Genomic DNA, 26,804 nt, shown 5'->3' on the forward strand with positions numbered 1-26,804 from the left:
ATTGTGACAACCTGGTAACACTGACGTCACAATGGTCTGCAAAGCATTGTGATGCAATTTCTTTGCAGCGATATCTCCTGGGGGAGCCAGTTTGGATGATATTTTAGAATTGACCTTCACTTTGTGTGAGTTCATTGGAGAATGAACCTTCATAGAGTGAGGGCCAAACTGTATGAACGTCGGAGCTTGCGAACTCACACAAAGTGAAAGTCAATTCTTATAAATTTTTTATCACAATTTCTCACCTCAAAGGATGTAGGCCAAGATCTAAACACAATTCTATTTAGTACGTGTGACTTCATGTTAACACTTTCAGCCATACAACAACCAGCTACATCGCGGAGTAAAAAAGTTCCTCAAAAAGAGAGGTGACATGGGCGTATGGATGCACAACTTGCTCTTCAGAAACATCTTACACAGCACATGGATTCAAATCATATCCTCATTAGACGAGAAAGGACCAGTAAGTAAGTCACAATGACAGCGCGTCGTAATACATTTACATCAAGTACAAGACGTCAAAATGGCCGACACGATAAACGTGACGGGAGAGATTTCCGAAGTTGTTAATGAACCTATGGCGGTTACATGTGTTTGTCACCATTGATCAACTGGCCGATCATTGAAAGGTGAATAAAGATGCGTCAAACAGACACTATGGTAAATTCATAGATTGCTGGAGACGGTCAGTGTCAGCCTAGACACGGATCGAGTCGATACTACGATAGTTTAGATGTGCATTTCTTCGTTTGTTCATTAGGATAGGCCGCAGCGAGGATATTCGTGAACAATTATGCAGTCACGCAGTCTGACATCTCTTAACGTATACTGAAACGCTGAGACCAAGAATAAAGGTTCTAAATGATCAGAAAGAACGCTTATGTATGTTTTCGTGCTAGGGAATTCCCAGGGGTTTCCCCAGGAATGTGGAAGTAGTCCGTCAGTGTTTACGTCATTTCAAGAACACTGTCTCATGAAAAACGTATGAACGTCAAATTGTGTCGTTCATACACTTATGAAAGTCAATTTCGCGGTCATGTGACCGACCTCTCGTCCAATGGAAAAGCCGTATATCGTGTAAACTGCAAATTAATAAATCATATACATTTGAATATTCTGAGGAACACACGGACACTTTAGTTATGCTGTTGGAGGACGTCCTCCTTTTGGGGGAACAGTCTTATGTCACTGCCAGCAGGGTTGTTGTATTAGAGATTATTCAAAAACTTCTCCCCATTGTTTTTTATGAATGTCATGTCCCAGCCTCTTGCTGATGTCATTAACTGGAGGATGAGAATGTTTGTGGTGTTCAACTACCAAAGTCTGCTGTTGTAAGGAAGGAGTAGCTACCTTATATTTCAAAAGGTATAGTTTCGCTTCTGAACATCCAGTGACGTAGGGGCGGTCGGGTAGCCTAGTGATTAAAGCGTTCGCTTGTCACGCCGAAGACCCGTGTTCGATTCCCGACATGGGTCTACTGTGTGAAGCCCATTTCTGGTGTTCCCGGCCGTGACATTGCTGGAATATTTCTAAAAGCTGAGTAAAACCATACTCACTCACTCCAGTGACGTCATCCTATAGTTCTTTAGACGCGTTAAATCTCATAAAAAAGGGATCCCGGGATAGTTGCAATATACGAGTATATGTTATAATATCGCCGGGAGTTCATATAATATCACGGGGATTTTATGAATACAACTTCCATTTATAATTGTAACACATGTTTCTCGCAAGAAATTTATTTTGCATTTGGACATAATGTAATGAAATGTAAAATGACAAATGTTTTCTTCATATTCCCGCGGATCGAACACGCAACCTTTGTTGCTACAGACGCACTTATAAATCACAATGCTTTTAAGAATATATATTTTCAAGTAACCATTCTCCACCAACATAGTTTACGCCCGTTACCTGATGTTCATGGAAAGTATGTATGAATCATAAAACTGTTGATAAATGTTGTTTTAAGTTTCTTTCTTTTTCGGTTTATAAGTTAGATAAAAAAAGACGCCATCCTGACGAGTTTTATCCAACATTTATGTGGGATAATTCAACATTCCACCCATTGGTATTCTGAGGGTCACAGGTTCTCCGGTTTTTAATGCTAGAGGGGGGCCTGCCATTTTTGGCGTCTTTCGCTAACTCAGATTTATTATTAGAGGGTACTGGTGGGGTTACTTGTGCGCCTGTCCATTGGGGTGGTTTGCAGTCAGATCTGGTGTTGGGTTCAGTGGAAGTTAGTTCCAGATGTTGATTTGCTTGTAATGGTTTAACGGGGTCCAAGGTGATCCATGTGTGAGCATTGAGCAAAGCAATTCCGAGAGCACTGGATCACTTCAAGAAGACATTCAAGGTATATTTCCTTCGTGTGCTTCATGTATTATTCAATATTTGTCAAAAATGTATTTGTTTTCATGTCATTGTTTATTTTAACGTTGCGAACAAATTTGGATATATCATGATGCTAGACATCCCCCTACAGATTCTAGCTCATCTCTTCAGAGAAGTGTTGGACATTAGAGGGCAGTGAGGGGACGGGTGCGCCACAGCATGGGATGCCAAAGCTCACATGGATTTTAATTAAACATGACAAAATGTGTGTTTATACCCAATGGTGTTTTATTTCCTTGTGATGATACATTAACTTGAGGGAGTAACTATCAGCCACCAGACAGCCATCGCACAGATTGGGTTATCCAATCTACAAGAAAAGATAAAAACCAAACATAATAGTGAAATAATATTGCAATTTGAACACCAGAATAACCTTGTCCAGGGGTTATCATTAGTCATTTAAAGATGTGCAGGTGACTATTGCTTTCATTTATTTGTTAAATTGATATAACATTAATTGAAATGTACACTGATTTTGATTGTACATGTAGACTAAGAGGGCTTCTTTTTTATTTGTATGGGGATTTGAGAACAATTCCCTGCTGTAACTAACAAAGTATTTATTTACTGAGAACAATCAAACAATCCATTCATTTTCACTATTAACACAATAAATTGGGTATTTTATAAATAGAAGTTATCTTACACCTCAGCACCACTAACCCCGCCCTTCCACCGCCTAATGGATGCTCCTTTAGGTAGTTGGCTTAGATTATGTCACTTAATTTTAATACAAATGTTTTCAACATGGTCGTCCGTCAGAAGGTGTTTCCAGATTAGAAGGTCTGGAAGAACATGGGTTCTCTGTATACGTCTGGCATCTGAAGCTTTATATCAACAAAAATTACCTGATATTTGTAATTTATTATCCTGTAGCCTGACGAAGTTATCTGAAACACAAACAAAACTAGAAGTACTTTCGAAGGAAAGAGAAATAGTAACAGGTAAATGTAGCAGTCGGGATAAAAGAGAGTAAGTTACAACGTCACAGCTCAAAGTGTGAATAGAAATCGATGGCGACTGTTGGTATATGAAGTTTACATACACATGCTAAAACAAAGGTATTAGTTTGATTGTAATGTCCCATTAACAGAGATAGAAGCAGACAGATGAGTGCATCCTTGCATGTCCCATTAACTGAGAAAGAAAAAGAAAGATGAGTGCAACCTGACATGTCCCATTAATAGAGAAAGAAGCAGACAGGTGTGTGCACCCTGGCATGTCCCATTAATGGAGAAAGAAGCAGATGGGTGTGTGCACCCTGACATGTCCCATTAATGGAGAAAGAAGCAGACAGGTGTGTGCACCCTGGCATGTCCCATTAATAGAGAAAGAAGCAGAGAGATGTGTGCACCCTGGCATGTCCCATTAATAGAGAAAGAAGTAGACAGATGTGTGCACCCTGGCATGTCCCATTAATGGAGAAAGAAGCAGATAGGTGTGTGCACCCTGACATGTCCCATTAATGGAGAAAGAAGCAGAGAGATGTGTGCACCCTGGCATGTCCCATTAATGGAGAAAGAAGTAGACAGATGTGTGCACCCTGGCATGTCCCATTAATGGAGAAAGAAAAAGAAAGATGAGTGCAACCTGACATGTCCCATTAATAGAGAAAGAAGCAGACAGGTGTGTGCACCCTGGCATGTCCCATTAATGGAGAAAGAAGCAGATGGGTGTGTGCACCCTGACATGTCCCATTAATGGAGAAAGAAGTAGACAGATGTGTGCACCCTGGCATGTCCCATTAATAGAGAAAGAAGTAGACAGATGTGTGCACCCTGACATGTCCCATTAATAGAGAAAGAAGTAGACAGATGTGAGCACTGTTGCATGTCCCATTAACAGAGAAAGAACTAGACAGACGTGTGCACCCTGGCATGTCCCATTAATGGAGAAAGAAGCAGAGAGATGTGTGCACCCTGGCATGTCCCATTAATAGAGAAAGAAGTAGACAGATGTGTGCACCCTGGCATGTCCCATTAATGGAGAAAGAAGCAGATGGGTGTGTGCACCCTGACATGTCCCATTAATGGAGAAAGAAGTAGACAGATGTGTGCACCCTGGCATGTCCCATTAATAGAGAAAGAAGTAGACAGATGTGTGCACCCTGACATGTCCCATTAATAGAGAAAGAAGTAGACAGATGTGAGCACTGTTGCATGTCCCATTAACAGAGAAAGAACTAGACAGACGTGTGCACCCTGGCATGTCCCATTAATGGAGAAAGAAGCAGAGAGATGTGTGCACCCTGGCATGTCCCATTAATAGAGAAAGAAGTAGACAGATGTGTGCACCCTGGCATGTCCCATTAATGGAGAAAGAAGCAGATGGGTGTGTGCACCCTGACATGTCCCATTAATGGAGAAAGAAGCAGAGAGATGTGTGCACCCTGGCATGTCCCATTAATAGAGAAAGAAGCAGATAGGTGTGTGCACCCTGACATGTCCTATTAATAGAGAAAGAAGCAGAGAGATGTGTGCACCCTGGCATGTCCCATTAATAGAGAAAGAAGTAGACAGATGTGTGCACCCTGGCATGTCCCATTAATGGAGAAAGAAGCAGATAGGTGTGTGCACCCTGGCATGTCCCATTAATGGAGAAAGAAGTAGACAGATGTGTGCACCCTGGCATGTCCCATTAATGGAGAAAGAAGCAGATGGGTGTGTGCACCCTGACATGGCCCATTAATGGAGAAAGAAGTAGACAGATGTGTGCACCCTGGCATGTCCCATTAACTGAGAAAGAAGCCGGCAGGTGTGTGCACCCTGACATGTCCCATTAACTGAGAAAGAAGCCGGCAGGTGTGTGCACCCTGACATGTCCCATTAACTGAGAAAGAAGCCGGCAGGTGTGTGCACCCTGACATGTCCCATTAACTGAGAAAGAAGCCGGCAGGTGTGTGCACCCTGACATGTCCCATTAATAGAGAAAGAAGCAGAGAGATGTGTGCACCCTGGCATGTCCCATTAACAGAGAAAGAACTAGACAGACGTGTGCACCCTGGCATGTCCCATTAATAGAGAAAGAAGCAGAGAGATGTGTGCACACTGGCATGTCCCATTAATAGAGAAAGAAGTAGACAGATGTGTGCACCCTGGCATGTCCCATTAACTGAGAAAGAAGCAGATAGTGGTGTGCACCCTGGCATGTCCCATTAACAGAAAAAGAAAAAGAAAGATGAGTGCACCCTTACATGTCCCATTAACAGAGAAAGAAGCCGGCAGGTGTGTGCACCCTGACATGTCCCATTAATAGAGAAAGAAGTAGACAGATGTGTGCACTCTGGCATGTCCCATTAACAGAGAAAGAACTAGACAGACGTGTGCACCCTGGCATGTCCCATTAATAGAGAAAGAAGCAGAGAGATGTGTGCACACTGGCATGTCCCATTAATAGAGAAAGAAGTAGATGGGTGTGTGCACACTGGCATGTCCCATTTATGGAGAAAGAAGCAGATGGGTGTGTGCACCCTGGCATGTCCCATTAATGGAGAAAGAAGCAGAGAGATGTGTGCACCCTGGAATGTCCCATTTATGGAGAAAGAAGCAGATGGGTGTGTGCACCCTGACATGTCCCATTAATAGAGAAAGAAGCAGAGAGATGTGTGCACTGTTGCATGTCCCATTAACAGAGAAAGAAGCCGGCAGGTGTGTGCACCCTGGCATGTCCCATTAACAAAAAAAGAAGCAGATAGGTGTGTGCACCCTGGCATGTCCCATTAATAGAGAAAGAAGCAGAGAGATGTGTGCACCCTGGCATGTCCCATTAATGGAGAAAGAAGCAGAGAGATGTGTGCACCCTGGCATGTCCCATTAATAGAGAAAGAAGCAGAGAGATGTGTGCACCCTGGCATGTCCCATTAATAGAGAAAGAAGCAGATGGGTGTGTGCACCCTGACATGTCCCATTAATGGAGAAAGAAGTAGACAGATGTGTGCACCCTGGCATGTCCCATTAATGGAGAAAGAAGTAGATGGGTGTGTGCACCCTGACATGTCCCATTAATGGAGAAAGAAGTAGACAGATGTGTGCACCCTGACATGTCCCATTTATGGAGAAAGAAGCAGATGGGTGTGTGCACCCTGACATGTCCCATTAATGGAGAAAGAAGCAGAGAGATGTGTGCACCCTGGCATGTCCCATTAATAGAGAAAGAAGCAGAGAGATGTGTGCACCCTGGCATGTCCCATTAATGGAGAAAGAAGCAGAGAGATGTGTGCACCCTGGAATGTCCCATTAATAGAGAAAGAAGCAGAGAGATGTGTGCACCCTGGCATGTCCCATTAATAGAGAAAGAAGCAGATGGGTGTGTGCACCCTGACATGTCCCATTAATGGAGAAAGAAGTAGACAGATGTGTGCACCCTGGCATGTCCCATTAATGGAGAAAGAAGTAGACAGATGTGTGCACCCTGGCATGTCCCATTAATGGAGAAAGAAGCAGATGGGTGTGTGCACCCTGACATGTCCCATTAATAGAGAAAGAAGCAGAGAGATGTGTGCACCCTGGCATGTCCCATTAACTGAGAAAGAAGCAGATAGGTGCGTGCACCCTGGCATGTCCCATTAACAGAAAAAGAAAAAGAAAGATGAGTGCACCCTGGCATGTCCCATTAACAGAGAAAGAACTAGACAGACGTGTGCACCCTGGCATGTCCCATTAATAGAGAAAGAAGCAGAGAGATGTGTGCACCCTGACATGTCCCATTAATAGAGAAAGAAGTAGACAGGTTTGTGCACTCTGACATGTCCTATTAACTAAGAAAGTCGCAGACAGGTGTGTGCAACCTGGCATGTCCCATTAACAGAGAAAGAAAAAGACAGGTGTGTGCATTCCTGGCATATCCCATTTACAGAGAAAGAAGCAGACAGATAAGTGCACTCTGGCATGTTCCATTAACAGAGAAAGAAAAAGACAGATATGTGCATCCGTGGCATGCCCCATTTACAGAGAAAGAAGCAGTCAGATAAGTGTACCCTGGCATGTCCCATTAACTGAGAAAGAAGCAGATAGATGAATGCACCCTGATATTTGGGCAGGACTTACCTGCCCAACGTCGGCGTTTAGAGCTGCATAGGCACAGACAGGGAAGGAAGCGAATGTGACCGTATTGTTTGTTCTCAGCACGCTTTTGTCAAAGAGGAAGACAACGCTAGTCATGGACGACATGTCATTGCACATTGAGTAGGTCAGTGCTCCCCCGTTGATGTCAAGCGCCCCTATGTAGTCGTTCACCTCCACAAAGATCTCACTCAGGCCGCTCAGGTGCACCACGTTGACCCTGTCCGCGTCGCATTCTGTTTCTGTCACCCCTACTACGAAGGCTCTGAAAGGCCATGCACGATATCGCATTTTAGTTCCTCTCGAATACATGAAACACACATGTTCTCCTTGTGACAAATGAGTATAAATATATTATTAAAATCTAATTATATACGTCTGAATATTCTCCTGGTGAACTTCAGGACTTCAATAGTGTTTTACGTTACGGGGTATAGACGAAAAATAAGGTGTGCTCACAATGTACAGCATCGAAACAATGCTGAGTACCCAGACTGTTTCTTTAAAAAATAACATAAAAAGACAATGAAACGAAATCGATGTCATCGTTAAGTGCAATAATGCACCACAAGCCCCGCATATTCTTAAGGGACAGGTGCCATGAAGATCCGGGGTAGAATATGCAACCCATGCTTGTCGTAAGAGGCGACTAACGGGATCGGGGGGTCAGTCTTGCTAACTTGGTTGATGCATGTCATCGTATCCCAATTGCATGGATCGATGCTCATGATGTCAATATCTAGATTGTCTGGTCCAGACTCGAACGGGGAACACGGGTGGCCCAATCGTCTTAGGCGCCGCGATATAACTGGAATACTGTTAAAAGCAACGTTAAATCCAACTCACTCACTCACTCACTTTGTGGAACGGGGTCCAGGTCTTTTACTACTAGGTACCCAAGTAAACAAAATATCTCCAATTACCCAACTGACGTATCTCGAAACACTGCCAACTTGACCGGGCCAGCCTTGACACAGTAGAAGTACCAGGTTTTCAGAGCTCCGGCCCTTGTGATGTTAGTGTTAGGAGTGTTAGCAATGAACGCCCAGGCTGACAAGAAGCTGAGCTGGTACTGCTTCACCTCAAGGTCACTCACCGGAAGTGTCTCCTTGTTTTCACCTTTCAAAAAGGTAAAGGACTGTAATGTGTTTCTACACAAAAATGGAAGAATATTCCCGTAATATTTCACAAATGAAGTTGAATTACATTTTTTCATGAGTGAGTGTTTACATAGCCAGTGTCGTAAAGGGGTAATTAATATCGCCATGTCTTGATTTTCGACAACCAACCAATCAATCGAGCAGGAACTTTATCGTTCATTTACCTCCACAGACAAGCATTTCACCGAATAAGGTCCCATCCATCAAACATGCGAGTTCCGTCTCGCCGGACTGTTTGAAGAATCCTGTGCTGCACTCATACTGAACAAATTGTCCTTGGCTAACGGTCGGATCTTTAGTGACCAACACAGCCCTTGAAGATGACTTGGGAGATTTCACACTGCATGTAGCCTCTGAGATAGAGAACATAGATTAATAATATCGACACAAATTTCGTCAACGTTGGGACGTACTGTAACCATACGGTTGTTCTCCATACCCGTAACCGTAACATCCGCAAAACCACCGTCTACATCAGAGTCTCCCAGTGAAGATCCTGGTTGGAATTGGTCTTCAGCAACCCATATTTGTCGTAACGGGCTCATGGTGTCAATCACTGGAGTTTTTGGGGCAGACTCTATTTTGTACAGACCGCCGCCATACGGCTGGTATATTGATGGGTGCGGCGTTAAACAACAAACAAACAAACAAAAAAAACCAAAAAGGGAGCAGTTAATAGATAATTGTCAAAATCCTGCATCATTTACGTACCCACAGCAAGCTGACACGTCGTGATATAACTGACATACTTTTCAGTACTACATACAAAAAGAACAATGAAATTTTAGCCTTTTACACTCTGGTAGTACTTTAACCATGTCTGACAATTTCATGACCAATATTTCAAAGTTTCCTGAACATTTCAGATTCACAATTTTAGTTGGCCCAAAAGGTCCTCATCATGCCCATGCCCTTTCGTCTTGACATATTACTTTAAAGAACAAAGGACAAATATAAATATACAAATGATGTTCCTAACTCACTCGACCCTGCGCACTTCCCGCAGGTTGCAGCACAGTATTTGTTGCTGTAAGTTTGGGATGTGGAACACATTGTGCGGTTGTTCTTCAGCAGGTTTTGACACATGGTTTTCTGGTCAGCACACTCTGGAAAACATGTACACATCATATATTGCCTGCCTTGGAAAGGCCCACGTGCACAAAGCATGTTTTATACAAAAAGTAAAAGGGAACGAATTTGCGAGGACTTTCAAATCATAAGCAACTCCTTCACTGCCATACATTTATTTCCAGAATTGAAAAAACCCCACAAAACTAAAATAGTCCAACTTTAATCAGAAAGTCATATGGCTCCAGCGTCCTAATAAGAAAAATATATGTAATTCTGGTCTTTTGACCTTGACCCTCAAATTGAGGTCAATCACGTGCTAGAAATTTCAATTTACAAACATGAGACCTGATTCATCCCTACCCAGAAGGTTGCTTCAGTATGCATCTACTTTAAGAAGATGTGACTTTGACCGTCAATTGAGGTCTGTCTAAACCTAACTATTTCAGTGACTTACGCTGAGGTTTATATGGACTAAGTTTAATCTTTTTACTATAAACACTTATTGACCAGGGTACTGTTGTAAAAACAACCTTAGCGCTACGTCTATGTTAAGGTATGGGAGTTACGATCACCTTGGCGCTAAGATCGCTTTGTACAACGGCACCCTGTAACATGATAATATCATTTCTTATTATAGTTATAGCGCGTATGACCTTTCTTTGATTATGACCTTAAATATCAGTTTAAGAATATCCGATAGAGATAAGCGGTATATTGATGAATCGGAAATCAGTTATTGCGTACGCTACTTGTTGAAGGTTGGTCAAAGTGACCTATCTACTACCTAGGGTATGACCTCAAAACTGACCTTGACCTATGAAATAATTGATTAATGGCTTACATAAAATCACAAAGCATATTTTGTGTGAGCTATATAATCGGTCGTCAGTAATCCATGCTACCTGTTATTTGATGGGGCTGGTAGTAAATTCGGTCAGGTAACCACAGACGTTCCAATTCCAAACACCGTAGCGACATATACAGTCTTTACATCAAATTGTGCCCGGTCATAACACTCCTTTGAATAAAGAATAATATAGATGACTATTTAGCACAGTGCATGGCACTGACCTATTCAGTATAAACACCAAAAATATAACATATTGAATTATCACGCAATTTTAAGGGTTCATTAAGGTTGCCATGTCATGATCCATCATTTCCTTCCCACGGTGTAACAATATGAACTGGTATCGTAACATTACCTCCACAAACTCCTTGAAGGTCGGACCACACACCAGTTGAGAGACACCATCTGGATGACATCTTGGAGCTGTCGCCAAGGCACTGGTATATGACGACGTCGTTGGTGTTGTAGCTGACCCCGGGTGTCACCGTCAGGCGAGCACCATTGATTGGAGGGGGAGAACCACATTTAGCTGGAAATGAAATCATTTAGTGTGATTTTATTTAAAACAAATTTGGAGGAGCCTCAATTCACTGTGCAGTGTTGCCTCCCTTTGCCATGTCGGGATCCGTTAATTGTTCGTTCGAATTTCATTTTATTTCACCGATGTTGGAAGGAAGCCCGAAGTGATTCGGTTCTTAGAACTTACCACAGTGACACAAACGAGCAAGTACTGCCAAAGACTGGGTCTGGCTGTTTTGTTGTGGCATGGCGCAGTTTTCATGTCATCGACACTTTGTGCTTGTGACTAAAAACGATTGGCGTCGCGATGATACACGCACAATGATTGTGTGCGTCGCGCATGCATGGTTTGTATGTCAGTACACACCGAAAACACGTGTCAGTACTTCCCTAATAAGCTACTTCTTTCCTGTCCAGTTCAGTTTGCAGAGTATGCATGCTATTTACGAACCGTATGTCTAGATCGTTACGCGAATTTGAATGGACCATGCATGTAAGTCCAGCCAAAAGTTAACTCCGGAATTCCAGCCTAGTTCGGCAAGGGTGACGACTGGACTTTTATAGTCAGTTAACTCCCTTGCATCAGGAAGATGCTACAGTCGGTACATTTATCCACTTGCCTGTCTCAATCTTTGGCGCCAGAATACCACACGTCTTCCTGCAGCCCTTTTCAGCTTCTTCGTCGTCACAGAACTTGGGATGTCGTCTTAAGATATCGCCGCAGTTGTCGTAGACGTCGTAGACGTCGCCTGTTGAGAGAAGCATCACTGGTACCAGCAATGTATGTGATATTTGGCACATGATAAAGGGCAGATAACATAACAATTGATGTGACACCATGTCAGTCCTAACTGATGGAGACCAACTCTATGGTGTAGTGGATAGACCATATCCCGGAGAGCCGAGAGTCGGTGGTCCGATCCCGGCCGCGTCATACCAAAGACGTTAAAAGATGGTACATATTATCCAGCCTGGCGTTCCTCGTTATGGGGATTTAATAAGGACTTGTCGGTTTGGATCATGTATACTGTGTCTGAGTGGGATATAGAGAATCTCACCCGAGTGTCTTTTGATATCAAATATATCAACACGAGTTGATAAAAGTGGAAAAATTCCGAAGCTTGCCGAGGATTTTTGCTACTTTTATCAACGAGTGTTGATATATTTGATATCAAAAGACACGAGGGTGAGATTTTATTTATCATCCAACATCATTCTTTCAACTTTTTCAATTTGTAGACAGTAATTAGCAGTGTCTTCAGTGTAAGAAGTACTGCAAACGGCTTCAGTAGCAGAGCCATAAGTGATGTCATTTGATTGTGACGTCATGGTAACCAGTGACGTCACAATGGTTTGTAAAGCATCGTGATGTAATTTCATTGCAGCGATATCTACAGTGTAGATATCGCTTGATCTCATCCAAGCGATATATCCTGTGGGAGCCAGTTTTGGATGATAAATCTATGTTACACTGCAGCATGGTATCTCAATTGGCTGGCACTATAAAAAAACGGCCTCAGTCCGGACACGTATACACATCGCTCCATAAGTGCAATGACCTTGGACGCGACGTTAAACCTATTTTCATCTCACCTCATGCACCTCGCCTTACCTTACCGTTTGGAAATAAATTATTGTTGCTGTTACAGTTTCCAAATACTCCAGCTGACACCAGTCTCCATGTCTACCCTACCTTTCTGGCATGGCTCGCAGTATCTGATGGTACAGCTTGATGGCTTGACGTCGGTGTAGCACCAGGGTCTGTGGAGGACCCCACCGGGATTGCGGCAGCTGTTACCAGTATAGTCAGCCTTCAGGTCACTGAAACACAGGAACATGGTCTCAGAGACTCAGACAGCTGGGAGATCACCACATATACTGAACAGTAATTGTTAGTTATCATATATTTTTGGGCCTAATTTTTGAAATCGTGAAAATTTTGAACTGGAATGTTTTTGAAATCGTGTGCTCAGTCTTCGCTACAAAATAAAAATCCCCAAAATATTCATGATTCCTAACATATTTTGTTTAGTATATTACCGATGTCTATAAATATGGTAGGTAAGTGAGTTGGGTGATACCGTCGCTGTGAACATTATCTCAGTCCTATAATGGCTTAATGTGGGAGGAAAGCCGGGTGTGACCCACATTTTAGCTATAGCCGTTTACCAGTTTTGTGAGAATCATGAGGGCAGCTAAGGTGCTCAGATGCGAAACTTCGACCTTAACACGCCTAAGGGACGCAATACTTTATTAAATATAATATGAAAGTGATGCATATCTTAGACCTACGTCAAAGTTTTATTAAACCCAACTCACAAATTTACTTTAAGTTACGCTTCAGGTTCAGTGGGACATGTGATATCTATCTTGTGAGCCATAATTCTCCTTATATTCACATATAATTTAAACGTCACCTTAATGCCTCGGATAAAACCGTCGGACACTTATACCCGTGATAGAACTGATCCCATCACTCTCAGAACAGAACAGAGAACACAGAACAGATTAGAACAGTGCTGAGCAGAAGGGAACAGAGAACAGAACAGAGAACACAGAACAGAACAGATCAGAACAGATCAGAACAGAGAATAGAACTGAGCAGAACAGGGAACAAAGAATGGAATAGAGAACACAGAAAAGAACAGATCAGAACAGGGAACAGAACAGATCTGAACAGAACAGAACAGATCAGAACAGGGAACAGAACAGATCAGAACAGAGAACACAGAACAGATCAGAACAGGGAACAGAACAGGACTGAGCAGAACAGGGAACACAACAGGACTGAGCAGAACAGGGAACAAATAAAACAGGACTGAGCAGAACGGAACAGAGAACACAGAACAGAACAGGGAACAGAACAGATCAGAACAGAACAGAACAGATCAGAACAGGGAACAGAACAGATCAGAACAGAGAACACAGAACAGATCAGAACAGGGAACAGAACAGGACTGAGCAGAACAGGGAACAGAACAGGACTGAGCAGAACAGGGAACAAAACAGGACTGAGCAGAACGGAACACAGAACAGAACAGATCAGAACAGGGAACAGAACAGAACTGAGGAGAACTGAACAGAACAGAGAACACAGAACAGAGTGCGGCGTTAAACAACAAACTAAACAAACAAATCCTTTCGGAAGAGGTGACTATTTCTGATCGGGTGATCTGATTCGGTGAGCTACGTGTAATTATGTCCCTGCAGCGTGGTACGCTGATCCTAAAAACTGGCCCTGACTCGACCTTCTTCAGGCCGTAATGGTAAAAGCACGGACAATGATGACTGTGGAATTAAACAACACTGGCCTAGTTGCACATGTACATGGACATCCTGATTCGGAATTGAAGCCTGATAATTGAATGATAACATAACTCACGCAGTCATTGAGAACGGGCTATGGTTACAGGTCGTGGCTTCTGACCAATTGACACACTTGTAGTACTTCTCGGAGAACTGGAGATCAGCGTTGTAGGTCTCTCCCCTATCATCCCAGTTGTAGCAGCTGTCCTCGGCTGGAGAAGTAGAAGGATATATAGCGGACCCGTTGTACATTAGAAGGATATATAGCGGACCCGTTGTACAAGTAGAAGGATATATAGCGGACCTGTTGTACAAGTAGAAGGATATATAGCGGAACCGTTGTACAAGTAGAAGGATTAATAGCGGACCCGTTGTACAAGTAGAAGGATTAATAGCGGACTCATTGTACAACCTCATTTCACCGACTGAGGTGGTACTTTGGTAATTCCAGATCATAGACGATGATTTTGCTTATTCAATATCATATCACAGACCAAAGTTCTTTTGTGGCAACTCGTAGCCTTAATTTTCGGAAGATCCGGTGTTCGGTCCCCGGCGGCGTCATACCAAAAGACGTTAAAAGATGGGACTTGCTGTTACCCTGTCAAGCGCTCGCCATTAAGGGGCTAAAACAAGGACTGGTCGGCTCGGAGTCAGTGTACAGTGTCGGAGTGGGGAATTAAACTTCGGCATCGTATCTCATGATCAGTGCTGGCACTATAAATCGGTATCAGTCCGGACTAGTACAAGCATCACACACACATACACACGCACGCATGCACGCACGCACGCACGCACGCACGCACACACACACACACGCACACACGTACACACACACACACACACACACCTCACCTCACCTCACCTCACCTCATCTTGTTACACTACACATTACAGGCTAAGTTGGAACCGTGACAACGTCATCGCTCAGAGTATGACTTATCTGTGACACCTCAATGTACATGAACCTTGTCTGAAAGGTAACTTACGGAACAGAGCCTCGGCTGCAGCTACAAACAGGCTTGTCAACGTCTGTTCAGTGGATAGAGTAACTGCCATATAGTTGCCGGTGGAAAAAATAGACCTCTCAAAACCTTTACCACAGTACCTGCAGAGGTGATGGGAACACATTTCATAAAAAGTTCATACACACTAAAAAGATGTCCGTAGTGCAATGGTTGCGGTATCGAAGTTGGGACACCAAGTTTACGAGAATTGAATTTTTTCAGAGTTTTTCCTTTGTAGATAACAGACAGGGACGATATTTGAAGCGTGAAATTCGTTTGTTTTTTTCTGAGCCAAATTTTAATTACCCTTGCCGGCGAACAAAGGTTTCATTAATGAGATGGAAGGAAGTTAAGGATGAAATACAACATCCCCTTGACTCGTCATTTCCTAAACCCAGATAAGTTATGGCTCATTCAAGCCGAACGGTATTTTCGGGGTGTTTAAAGGGTTTCGCTGTACACAAATTTATACACTTTCTGCAAGATTATATCAAGACCAGATCAGCTTCATACCCATGTTTACACTTTCTGTAAGGTAACACCAAATTGAGATGAGCTGTAAACAGATGTATACACTTTCTGTAAGGTAACACCATATTGAGATGAGCTGTACACAGATGTATACACTTTCTGTAAGGTAACACCATATTGAGATGAGCTATAAACAGATGTATACACTTTCTGTAAGGTAACACCATATTGAGATGAGCTGTAAACAGATGTATACACTTTCTGTAAGATAACACCAAATTGAGATGAGCTATAAACAGATGTATACACTTTCTGTAAGGTAACACCATATTGAGATGAGCTGTACACAGATGTATACACTTTCTGTAAGGTAACACCATATTGAGATGAGCTGTACACAGATGTATACACTTTCTGTAAGGTAACACCATATTGAGATGAGCTGTACACAGATGTATACACTTTCTGTAAGGTAACACCAAATTGAGATGAGCTGTACACAGATGTATACACTTTCTGTAAGACAACAGCAATACGAGTTGAGCTGTATACTCACGTTGTACCCGACTGACCAAGAAGATTTCGGCGGATTCGCAGGGTAGCTTCACATTTGTCTGTGGATCCAGCAAGGTTCATGTCTTGGATTTTCAGCATCACTTTTCCGGGCGACTGATGTAGATAGACATCACTATAGAGATCTACATTCATACCCATCTCACCTTACATTAAAATACTGGCTTCCTATTGGTTAAGGAGTGGGCAATAATTTTCCGTGTAGCCCGCTCATGTACCTCGATCAAACGGAACACACCTTAGATACCTTCTTATCTCGCATTAGTATCGTTAAGGTGCATTCGTCACCACTCGCCCCTTTCCGTAACCTGCAAAAAGACTCGCCCCCCTATCGATGAATGTTATGTGCGAAAATACGACAAACCAATCCGAATGCGCGTATGATTTCAAGTTTTTCGTCCAAGAATCCCTCACAAATAATTTTGGATTTTACACATGTCTTGCATCTACAAATATTACCAAGACACAGTTAAATGTGTTCAATTATACTGTATAATTCCGCATGTCCAGATATGCTTTAACTTGCATCTGAAATATATATGATATGTGGGGATATATATGTGAACCATTACGCAACGAGCTGACAATTGTTTTAGGTATGCCCCTATGCGTTAAGACGGAACTGGTCGCAAAAATGGCCATTAGAGGGACACGAGTCTCTATTCGGCTTGTCCCGGAATAACACGAGTTGGTCACGAATGGTTCAGGTGAAATGAAGCGATGTTTCTGCGAATGCATTGAGTAAAGGGAAGTAACTCTGTTAATTTCCGTCGGCTGCTCGCCGTCAAAATAGCTGAATCAAAGTGTTTTACTCAGTGAAACTTCGGACATACATATGTATAATGTATAATCCGGGTTTGTATGAATGAGATACATTCGTTGTCAACCGATCCCTCAGGGCATATGGTGTGATGTACCCTGGGGTACATAGGCTCACACACAGGGTACATCACAATTAATACTCCTCGAGATCGGTTGATAACACAAAATGCACCGACCGCGTGTTACTGACAAGGGCTAAACGGATTTTCTTGTACTACAGATTCTACTACCCATTTAAATCAGGACCAGATGTGAACAAGATGAGAGTCCAAAGATGAAGGTAACAAATATGATTGGACACGAATTCAGGTAAACAACAAACAATCCACTTACCTTGATAATCCAGGTACATACTGACGAGGATGGGGCGGGGAAATTATAGCCTGGAGACTGGATGGTTTCCCTCGGCTTGTCACGGGATAGCTCTATGACCCCCCCGCAATCTAAGATTCACCAGAAACAAATTAATCATAATTATATATTAAGTTTAAACAATGGCTATGAAAATACGTAATTATGCTCGAATAAAATAAAGTAATAGGATAACCAGTAACCAGTGTGGAAGACTTTTGTAAAGTACTGTACTTACGAATGATTTCAGTGTACAGTAAACTACGCTTACAACGAACACGCTTATAACGAACTGACCGATATAACGAACTTATTTTTTAGTCCCGGTCATTTGTTGAATATATGCATATAACGAACTACGGTTTTTACGAACTTAAAGTAGTGGTCCCTTTGAGTTCATTATAACCGTAGTTTACTGTAAATGTAATTGGTAAACATTCTTGCAACATAATCCCACCCTGTGCAATGTGATGCTTAAAACACCAAGATCCCAGGACTTTATGTGCATTCAGAAAAAGGCACCATTCATAAATACGATTGTAGATGTGGAACCATATGCTGTTTGGCTGACACGTATGCCACTGGCTGACTCGAGAATAGGTCAAACCTCGAGATGTAACGAGTAGGAACTTGTGTATCAGAACATAGAGCAGACAACGACACTGATGGGAGATCATGTCTTATTCCAGAACATTGATTCCTTTGGAATAATAATCCTTGGACGTTGCAAACTGCTCCTGTACACTAGGTTTTCATTGTCCAGAACTACTGATCTTAAGATAAAATGTCCGGCGGACAGAGTTTGTTAGACTGTGACATCTGCTACACCGGTTCTCGAGCATCCGGTAACCGTCCATTTCTTCTAGGTAGTAAATGTTTGGCCGAATTACTGTTGCAACAAAGGCATTGTTATTACGTATCCCTGGGAGACCGTTACTTCCTTTCCGCGCTGTACTGGCGAGTGCTCAGGTCACATGCCAAGAATGACTGGTACGTAACGGGTTAGGCCGTCGCATCAGCTGTTGCAATCAGAGGTAGTTGTTCGAAACTTCTGATCGCATACTCCCATCGGAATGACGCATTTTCCAGCTTCATTGTAACATTGGTAATATACTCAGCGTCAAAAGAAACGCGAACCATAGAAACATATAGAGAAGTATGTACGTTAAGAAGAGATGTTTCCAATGTGTACCAATTAATGTCAAAACTAACAATCAGTCAAGTGTTACCATAGAGTGTCTTTATTCTTATCACGATACGCTGCATGTGATTTCCTAACTTTACACGCTAATCCTGCGCGAGACGAATGGTGCATCTCGAGTCATGGATCTATGACGTCATATGTGATGCTTTTATGAGTATCGGTTCACACGACAAACCAGTATGTGCGTTTGTGCATCGAACCAATCTAATATCTCTTGAATATGAGTAAGTCTTTATATATTAACCAACATGTATGGTATTCGCGTTTCTTTTGGCGGTGGGTAAATGTTTAATGGGACACTGACCTCCAGGTTTGACTGTTGTGCACTGGGTTGTGGGGTCCAGTCCGGCTGGGCAGACACACTGGCATTTATCCTCGTAGTACGAGACATAACCTTCGTTAGCGCAATTCAGAGTGACTGAAGAACATTTCATTTCTGAAAATACAGACATTCGCAACAGCGTGATGAGGTCAGAAATATGTTTTGTCTTTTAGCAATATTTCTACAATGCCACGGTGGGAGATTCACGGAGTATTATGTGAAATAAGTTTTGTTTGAACAAAAACAACAACAAGGTGAGCTTAGAAAGTCCGATATTTAGAAGTTTACAATAAGCTAACATAAAATCACTCAAATATAACCAACATCAAACGTTTGTGCACGCTTCCTTTTACCCATCAAAGTTATTATATTCATGACATTTAACTGCTGAGACATTTTTAAGCATTAATTTTCAAATTCTATTTCAAATTATATGATCATTACCAGAATGAACAGCTTTTTCATGTGTGTGGTCTTACCTACACACTTGTACACTTTAGAGGTCTCCTTCATCAGAAGCCAGTAGTCATCGGCAGGCTCAGCAAAGTCTCGGTACAGAGGGTCCAAGGTCGGCAGCCCATTGGAAGAGAAGTCCTAGAGCGAAAAAATAGCTGTCGCCAGTCTCGAAGGGAACATTATAACTTCTCCACTGTTTGGTTGATGTACCCTCTCTGTTAGTTCATGTTCCCCGACCCCGAATGTGTCTTACCGCACAACTAATTATATTGCAGGTATGTTTTATGCATGAAATGGTCCGAATTGATAAGAATACCACAGTTAGGCATTTATAGCAGATATTTTTAGTTATTCCCCCTAGACCTATTGCATTCGGAAAATATCGTAAATATCCGGAGAAATGCGTCTTGCATTTATTAATTCGAGATACAAACTTGCGGTTGGTATTTTGCAAATGTAATGCCAACAGTTTGGCAATTGAAGCGGGGAACATAAGAATGTACTTTACATTAGGGGTGACTATTGGTCTGGAAATCACTGTTGCGATAACTATTGATATTGAAAGAAACTATTGCGGTAACTATTGATATTGCAAGCAACTATTGCGATAAATATTGATAGTTTTCAGTGTATCATTTTAGATGGATTGTGGAGTTGAATTAAGCCTTGGAACTGAACTGATTTGTTTTTTCTTTACCCTAATAATTTAGAAGAAGAAACTTCCACATTACCATGTGTAAATAACCAACACTCACACAAGAGTTATCGCCCTTACATTACAAATGAACATGCTCTGTTCAAATAAGTTCGTTAAACTATATTTGATAGGTGTCCAGTTTCGAAGTTGTCTATTCATATAATTTTATTCGCCTTGGTAAGAAATTCGGCATCTCCCAGAGGAGATGTTAGCGGGGTACAGGGGGAAAAATTGCCCAATCAGTTATCTGTGTTAGCAGGGTTTGGCGTGATGTCCTCGATATATAATAGCTATCTATGTTACCAGGGTTTGGCATGATGGCCTCCAGTTATGATCATAGCTCTCTGTGTTATCGGGGTTTGGTGTGATGGCCTGAAGCTATAATAGCTATCTGTGATACCGGTGTTTGGCGTGATGGCCTCCAGCTATAATATGTATCTGTGATACCGGTGTTTGGCGTGATGGCCTCCAGCTATAATAGGTATCTGTGTTACTGGGGTTTGGCGTGATGGCCTCCAGCTCTAATAGGTATCTGTGTTACTGGGGTTTGGCGTGGTTGCCTCCAGCTATAATAGGTATCTGTGTTACTGGGGTTTGGCGTGATGGCCTCCAGCTATAATAGGTATCTGTGTTACTGGGGTTTGGCGTGATGGCCTCCAGCTATAATAGGTATCTGTGTTACTGGGGTTTGGCGTGATGGCCTTCAGCTATAATAGGTATCTGTGTTACTGGGGTTTGGCGTGATGGCCTCCAGCTATAATAGGTATCTGTGTTACTGGGGTTTGGCGTGATGGCCTCCAGCTATAATAGGTATCTGTGTTACTGGGGTTTGGCGTGATGGCCTCCAGCTATAATAGGTATCTGTGTTACTGGGGTTTGGCGTAATGGCCTCCAGCTATAATAGCTATCTGTGTTATCTGGGTTTGGCGTAATGGCCTCCAGCTATAATATGTATCTGTGTTACTGGGGTTTGATGTGATGGCCTCCAGCTATAATAGGTATCTGTGTTACTGGGGTTTGGCGTGATGGCCTCCAGCTATAATAGGTATCTGTGTTATTGGGGTTTGGCGTGATGGCCTCCAGCTATAATAGCTATCTGTGTTATCTGGGTTTGGCGTAATGGCCTCCAGTTATAATAGGTATCTGCGTTACTGGGGTTTGGCGTGATGGCCTCCTGCTATAATAGCTGTCTGTGATATCGGGGTTTCGTGATGGCCTCCAGCTATAGTAGCTGTCTATGTTATCGGGGTTTGGCGTGATGGCCTCCAGCTATAATAGCTATCTGTGATATCGGGGTTTCGTGATGGCCTCCAGCTACAGTAGCTGTCTATGTTATCGGGGTTTTGGCGTGATGGCCTCCAGCTATAATAGCTATCTGTGTTACTGGGGTTTGGCGTGATGGCCTCCAGCTATAATAGTTAACTGTGTTACTGGGGTTTGGCGTGATGGCCTCCAGCTACAATATCTATCTGTAATATCGGACTTTGGTGTGATGGCCACGAGATATTGTATTGCACGAGTGACTCTATGTCCACAGCTGATAATGGCAAAAGTAAAGGTGTTTGTGTCCTAGGCGTTGGTTTAGATTTTGTTTCAATAGCCAACGGGGTATACATGTATGTTTGCAAGCTTATCAGAGCATTAATAACACTTTAAGACTTCTCGTCAGTGCATGATCGACTCTTCGATGTGCAGTGTAACTTTCCAAATGTCAGCTTTGCAGTAGTAAGAGCTACTTACGTGGGGTTCGTAGTGCATCAGCGACTGCAGATCGTACGTGTCTGTGTTGAATAAGCTCTTGTAAGCGGGATCGCGTTTCTCAAAGTTGTTCTCCGCACCTGGAAATGAAGAATATCATCTTGCAGCTACTTTATATTTCTTATACTTTCAGCGCTGTCAAATACATACACCTTATCTCAACTTGTGTTTTATTGATTTTCATTTTACATATTTCAATGTTGTTTTTTCATCTCAGTTTTGTATGATGTATTACATTTTATCTCTTTAACTTTCCAAGGGACTGGCTATGTTTCAAATAACTCCGCTTATATCGGTAGCCAAAACATATTCTTCAATGAAACGGGGCGGTCGGGTAGTCTAGTGGTTAAAGCTTTCGCTCGTCATGTCGAAGACCCGGGTTCGATTCCCGACATGGGTACAATGTGTGAAGCCCATTTCTTGTGTCCCCCGCCGTGATGTTGCTGGAATATTGCTAACAGAGGCGTAAAACCATACTAACTCACTATTCAATGAAACATAAGGATCGAATGATCGGATAGTAAGGATCGAAAATGGCACTCACACTTTAAGTGTATGGCGTCAAAGAGTACCTACCCTTCTGTATATTTTGGGGGTTCTCCTCAACGTTACCATTTCTATTGTAGCTGATGTGTTCATGGAAGGCGCCCAACGCGTGGCATATTTCGTGGAGGGATGTCAGCTTAAACACATTAAACATTTACTTTAGTGCATATGGACCTCCGTGGTCTAGTGGTACAGCGTCAGTCCGGAGAGCGGAAGGTTCGGCGTTCGATCCCTGGCCGCGTCATACCAAAAGACGTGAAAATATAGTCCTTGTTGTTACCCTGTCTGGCTCTCGGCATAGGGGCTAAAACAAGTACTGGTCGGCTCGGAGTCAGTATACTGTGTCTGAGCGGGGTTTTCATGGTATCTCAGTGTGCTAGCACTATAAATCGGGATCAGTCCGGACTAGTACAAGCAGCCACACACACAACCACACACACACACACACACACACACGTGCATGCACGTCGCTATATAAGTGCAATAATCTTGGACGCGACGATAAACCCCATTTCACCTCACCTTATATGGTTCACTTGTGGTCAGCGAAAGTGGTACACCTTTAAGATCTGCATCACTTAGAATTTTTTAAACAAATTTATTGCATGGTAAACCGCAAAATACTTTCAAAAGCGGAGTTAAACTCTACTCACTCGTAGGCAACATTGAAAACGTATGTTTAAGTAGCCAATTAAGATAGCAGTTCAAATAATAACGCCGTCATTAAGCAAGTGACACACACTATCTTGTCTCCAGCTAGATATCCGACATTTAATGTCACTCAAAAATCATATCAAATTTGAAGAATCTATCTTCTAAATACTCCAGGAAGTAAGGCGAAAAGTCAATAATTATATCGACCCGTGAAGATTCCGGGGTAGAATAGGTCTTCAGCAACCCATGCTTGCCGTAAAAGGTGACTATGCTTGTCGTAAAAGGCGACTAACGGGATCGGGTGGTCAGGCTCGCTGTCGTCGATCCCAATTGCGTGGATCGATGCTCATGACATTAATCACTGGATTGTCTGGTCCGGACTCGATTATTTACAGACCGCCGTCATATAGCTGGAATATTGCTGAGTGCGGCGTTAAACAACAAACAAACGAACCAACCAATAATCATATCAGTGGTATTCAACTTCAACTTTCGTCCCATTTCTGGTGTCCCCCGCCGTGATATTGCTGGAATATTGCTAAAAGCGGCGTAAAACCTTACTCACTCACTCAACTTTCGTCCGAGGTAGCGAGTTTTGGACCTGAATAGGTTCATTTTCGTCTTTCGCATGAAAGTGGCCGGACCTTGTTCAGTCACAACCGGCATGTTTGCACTGGAGCATTATTAAGTATGTTTTGTCAAAAAATATTTGTATAAAATAATGTATCATCCAAAACTGGCTCCCACAGGAGATATTGCTTGGGTGAGATCAAGCGATATCTACACTGTAGATATCGCTGCAATGAAATTGCATCACAATGCTTTACAGACCATTGTGATGTCATTGGTTACCATGACGTCACAATCAAATGACATCATCAATGGCTCTGCTACTGAAGCTGTTAGCAGTCCTTTTTACACTTAAGACACTGCTTGTTACTTTCTACAAACTGAAAAAGTTGGAAGAATGATGTTGGATGATAAATAAAATCTCACCCTCGTGTCTTTTGATATCAAATATATCAACACTCGTTGATAAAAGTGGAAAAAAATCCTCGGCAAGCCTCGGAGTTTTCCCACTTTTATCAACTCGTGTTGATGTATTTGATATCAAAAGACACTCGGGTGACATTCTCTATATAATTCGAAGATCGTCGTTACATTTTGAATTATCCGATGCAATATTGTTTTGACAATTCAATCATCTGAAATTTCTTTTCACCCCAAAGAGTCACGAAAACAGTTGATCGGTACTCGTAGCAGTGTGGCTTGTTTGCAATGGTGCCAGTTTCAATGGCACGTATGTTTTAGGACATTAAATGGTAAGGAATGTGCATATGAACATGCCAAGCATGAACTTTTATTCCGAAAACTGAAAACCACTTGCACGACCAGTTGCATCGTCAAAATCGGCGTCGTTTTGCACGTCATGAGAGAGACAAGTGTAGTTATCCTGGGTTGTGTGTGATCCGACAGTCTCACACTCCGACTCCGATACACCTAATTTGCAACGAATTACCGAAATCACTCATTAATCCGACACATTGATCAGCGTACTCCGTGCCGATCAGCCCGCGAGTCCACAGCCCCATGTTTTGATGCGAGACGAATCGGCTGGTAGCTGCATATTAAAACGGCTGCAGAGATAAACTTGCTTAATAATTAACATTTCATGAACAATAAGTGTTTGTATCGTTATCTATCGTGTAGTTGTCCGATTTTCGACCACGAACGTTGATACTACTTAATAACGTTAATCCGACATAATCATATGCAACCAACCATTTCGGATTAACGGGACTTGACTGTACATTCCGGCGATGTCTATATCAATAACACATATATATATAGTTTGTAATCGAACGTATGGAAAACGAGGAATAAAACAATAATGTTTGTGCTTCATTTCAAAGCTAAGCTGAAGAATAAATAGACTTCGATCAAACACAGAGTGTGTTTTGGTGTCATTACATTAAACTTGTAATTGCAGTAGGAATAATGATCGTGCGGCCGGGTATAGATTAACGAATGAATGAAATGTAGTGCCGTCTAACTTTTCAGCCTGTCAAAATATTTAACAAGCTTTTGAGCCAATCACATTGCTATAGAGTTAAATTTTCTCACCGAGAAATTACCGAAAATTTAACTATCCCCATCTCTCTACACCTGGGTAATAATTTCCAGTAATTCTCACTGAGCATATTTATTTATGCTTCATATCGATTGGCTAGTTCCAATTGGACCATTGTTTGTATTGGTTGCGAAGAAACCCTTTGCAACGTGATGTCATATGTACGCATTGTCGCAAAGAATTGAAGATGATATCCATTATTCATGACGTCACAACGAGTTTATGTGACGTCGTTCTCGCAATCCCGTCAGGGTAATATAAAGAATAACCAACTCAGAACAAGGAATTAAGGAGAACCTAGAATCAAATGTTGAAAGTTCCGGTTATTGTTACAAAATCAATTCACTCGGGGCAGATAATCCGTACCACATGCGAACTAATAGGCTATTCAATACTTATAGACTTACGGGGGCACGGGTGGCCCAGCCGTCTAAGGTGCCGTGATTCGCTGTGCAGAGTTGCGTCCCCTGGACACGCAAGAAACCTATCATTGTGGGTTCGAATCCCGGTTCATCCCGATTATGTTTCTAGGTTTGTCAGCACCATACCCGTGCTCGTGGGTTTCACCGAAGTGGTAAAGGTCTGAGACCTGCATCACTACGGGCTTTCCTCCCACATTAAGCTGCTACGCCGTGATATAACTGGAATACTGTTAAAAGCGGCGTTAAACCCAACTCACTCACTCACACTCACTTATAGACTTACAAGTATACTGCATGCACTGATGTCCTGAACGCCGCTCGGTTTCTTTCCAACACGTGACCAGCACCTGGAATTATACATGACCGTGTTTATTTGACATCTGGCTGACAAAGGTATCTGTAGCCAAACATAACTCAAAATCTAGAAAATTTAGAATGTAGGCTGCATTGGTTTAATTGAGCTGAAGATGACCTCATTTTCCATAGTTCTGCTTCTAGGCCTCTGCGTATTTGGATTGCTGCCATTTAGAACAGTTAAGTTTGGTCGACATATTTCCGAAATGTTACCTTGTTTCATTTTCTCTCTGTCTGGGATATCTGAGTGCATGGCAAATGTCGGAACGTTATGATACGTCACGTAGACGTGACACAATGTGACACTTGCTGGATAACCTCTTTGTCTAACGTGCATATCGGAGGCGATTCCACAATATGATAGTCAATACTTCATTGCTGTTGTTGTTTAACGCCACACTCAGCAATATTCCAGCTATATGACGGTGGTCTGTAAATAATCGAGTCTGGACCAGACAATACAGTGATTTACATAATGAGCATCGATTCACGCAATTGGGATACGATGACATGCATCAACTAAGTCAGCGAGCCTGAGCACCCGATCCCGTTAGTTGCCTCTTACGACAAGCATAGACGCCTTTTACAGCAAGGATAGGTTGCTGAAGACCTATTCACCTACTGGGTTAAAAAACCCACATACAATGTACATGCATGGATGATGTCTTGATTA

At 42.4% G+C, this 26,804-nt stretch overlaps 1 protein-coding gene and 1 long non-coding RNA gene across 2 annotated transcripts in view; one reads left to right on the top strand and one right to left on the bottom strand.

Annotated features, from left to right (window-relative positions):
* The first annotated feature begins 1,031 nt into the window (after nucleotides 1-1,031).
* Nucleotides 1,032-12,838, top strand: LOC124136551. The gene is made up of 3 exons (XR_006861392.2): nucleotides 1,032-1,365; nucleotides 2,245-2,356; nucleotides 12,707-12,838. It is a non-coding gene; the product is annotated as an uncharacterized LOC124136551 (long non-coding RNA).
* Nucleotides 2,605-26,804, bottom strand: part of LOC124136549 — a 45,791-nt gene continuing 21,591 nt past the window's right edge. The window contains exons 6-23 of the mRNA XM_046502468.2: nucleotides 26,061-26,124; nucleotides 22,601-22,706; nucleotides 22,007-22,104; nucleotides 19,593-19,707; nucleotides 19,096-19,227; nucleotides 17,570-17,679; nucleotides 16,398-16,510; nucleotides 15,353-15,471; nucleotides 14,440-14,575; nucleotides 12,751-12,878; nucleotides 11,678-11,806; nucleotides 10,894-11,067; nucleotides 9,601-9,723; nucleotides 8,782-8,970; nucleotides 8,381-8,576; nucleotides 7,443-7,722; nucleotides 3,246-3,287; nucleotides 2,605-2,704 (exon numbers count right to left, since the gene is read on the bottom strand). Of these exons, the coding sequence (XP_046358424.2) occupies nucleotides 2,696-2,704; nucleotides 3,246-3,287; nucleotides 7,443-7,722; nucleotides 8,381-8,576; nucleotides 8,782-8,970; nucleotides 9,601-9,723; nucleotides 10,894-11,067; nucleotides 11,678-11,806; nucleotides 12,751-12,878; nucleotides 14,440-14,575; nucleotides 15,353-15,471; nucleotides 16,398-16,510; nucleotides 17,570-17,679; nucleotides 19,096-19,227; nucleotides 19,593-19,707; nucleotides 22,007-22,104; nucleotides 22,601-22,706; nucleotides 26,061-26,124 (2,263 nt within the window). The 3' untranslated portion in view covers nucleotides 2,605-2,695. The remainder of the gene's footprint in view (nucleotides 2,705-3,245; nucleotides 3,288-7,442; nucleotides 7,723-8,380; nucleotides 8,577-8,781; nucleotides 8,971-9,600; nucleotides 9,724-10,893; nucleotides 11,068-11,677; nucleotides 11,807-12,750; nucleotides 12,879-14,439; nucleotides 14,576-15,352; nucleotides 15,472-16,397; nucleotides 16,511-17,569; nucleotides 17,680-19,095; nucleotides 19,228-19,592; nucleotides 19,708-22,006; nucleotides 22,105-22,600; nucleotides 22,707-26,060; nucleotides 26,125-26,804) is intronic.

This window comes from Haliotis rufescens, unplaced genomic scaffold (assembly GCF_023055435.1).
Source record: "Haliotis rufescens isolate VD_foot unplaced genomic scaffold, xgHalRufe1.0.p SCAF_12, whole genome shotgun sequence".
Taxonomy (NCBI): Eukaryota; Metazoa; Mollusca; class Gastropoda; order Lepetellida; family Haliotidae; genus Haliotis; species Haliotis rufescens.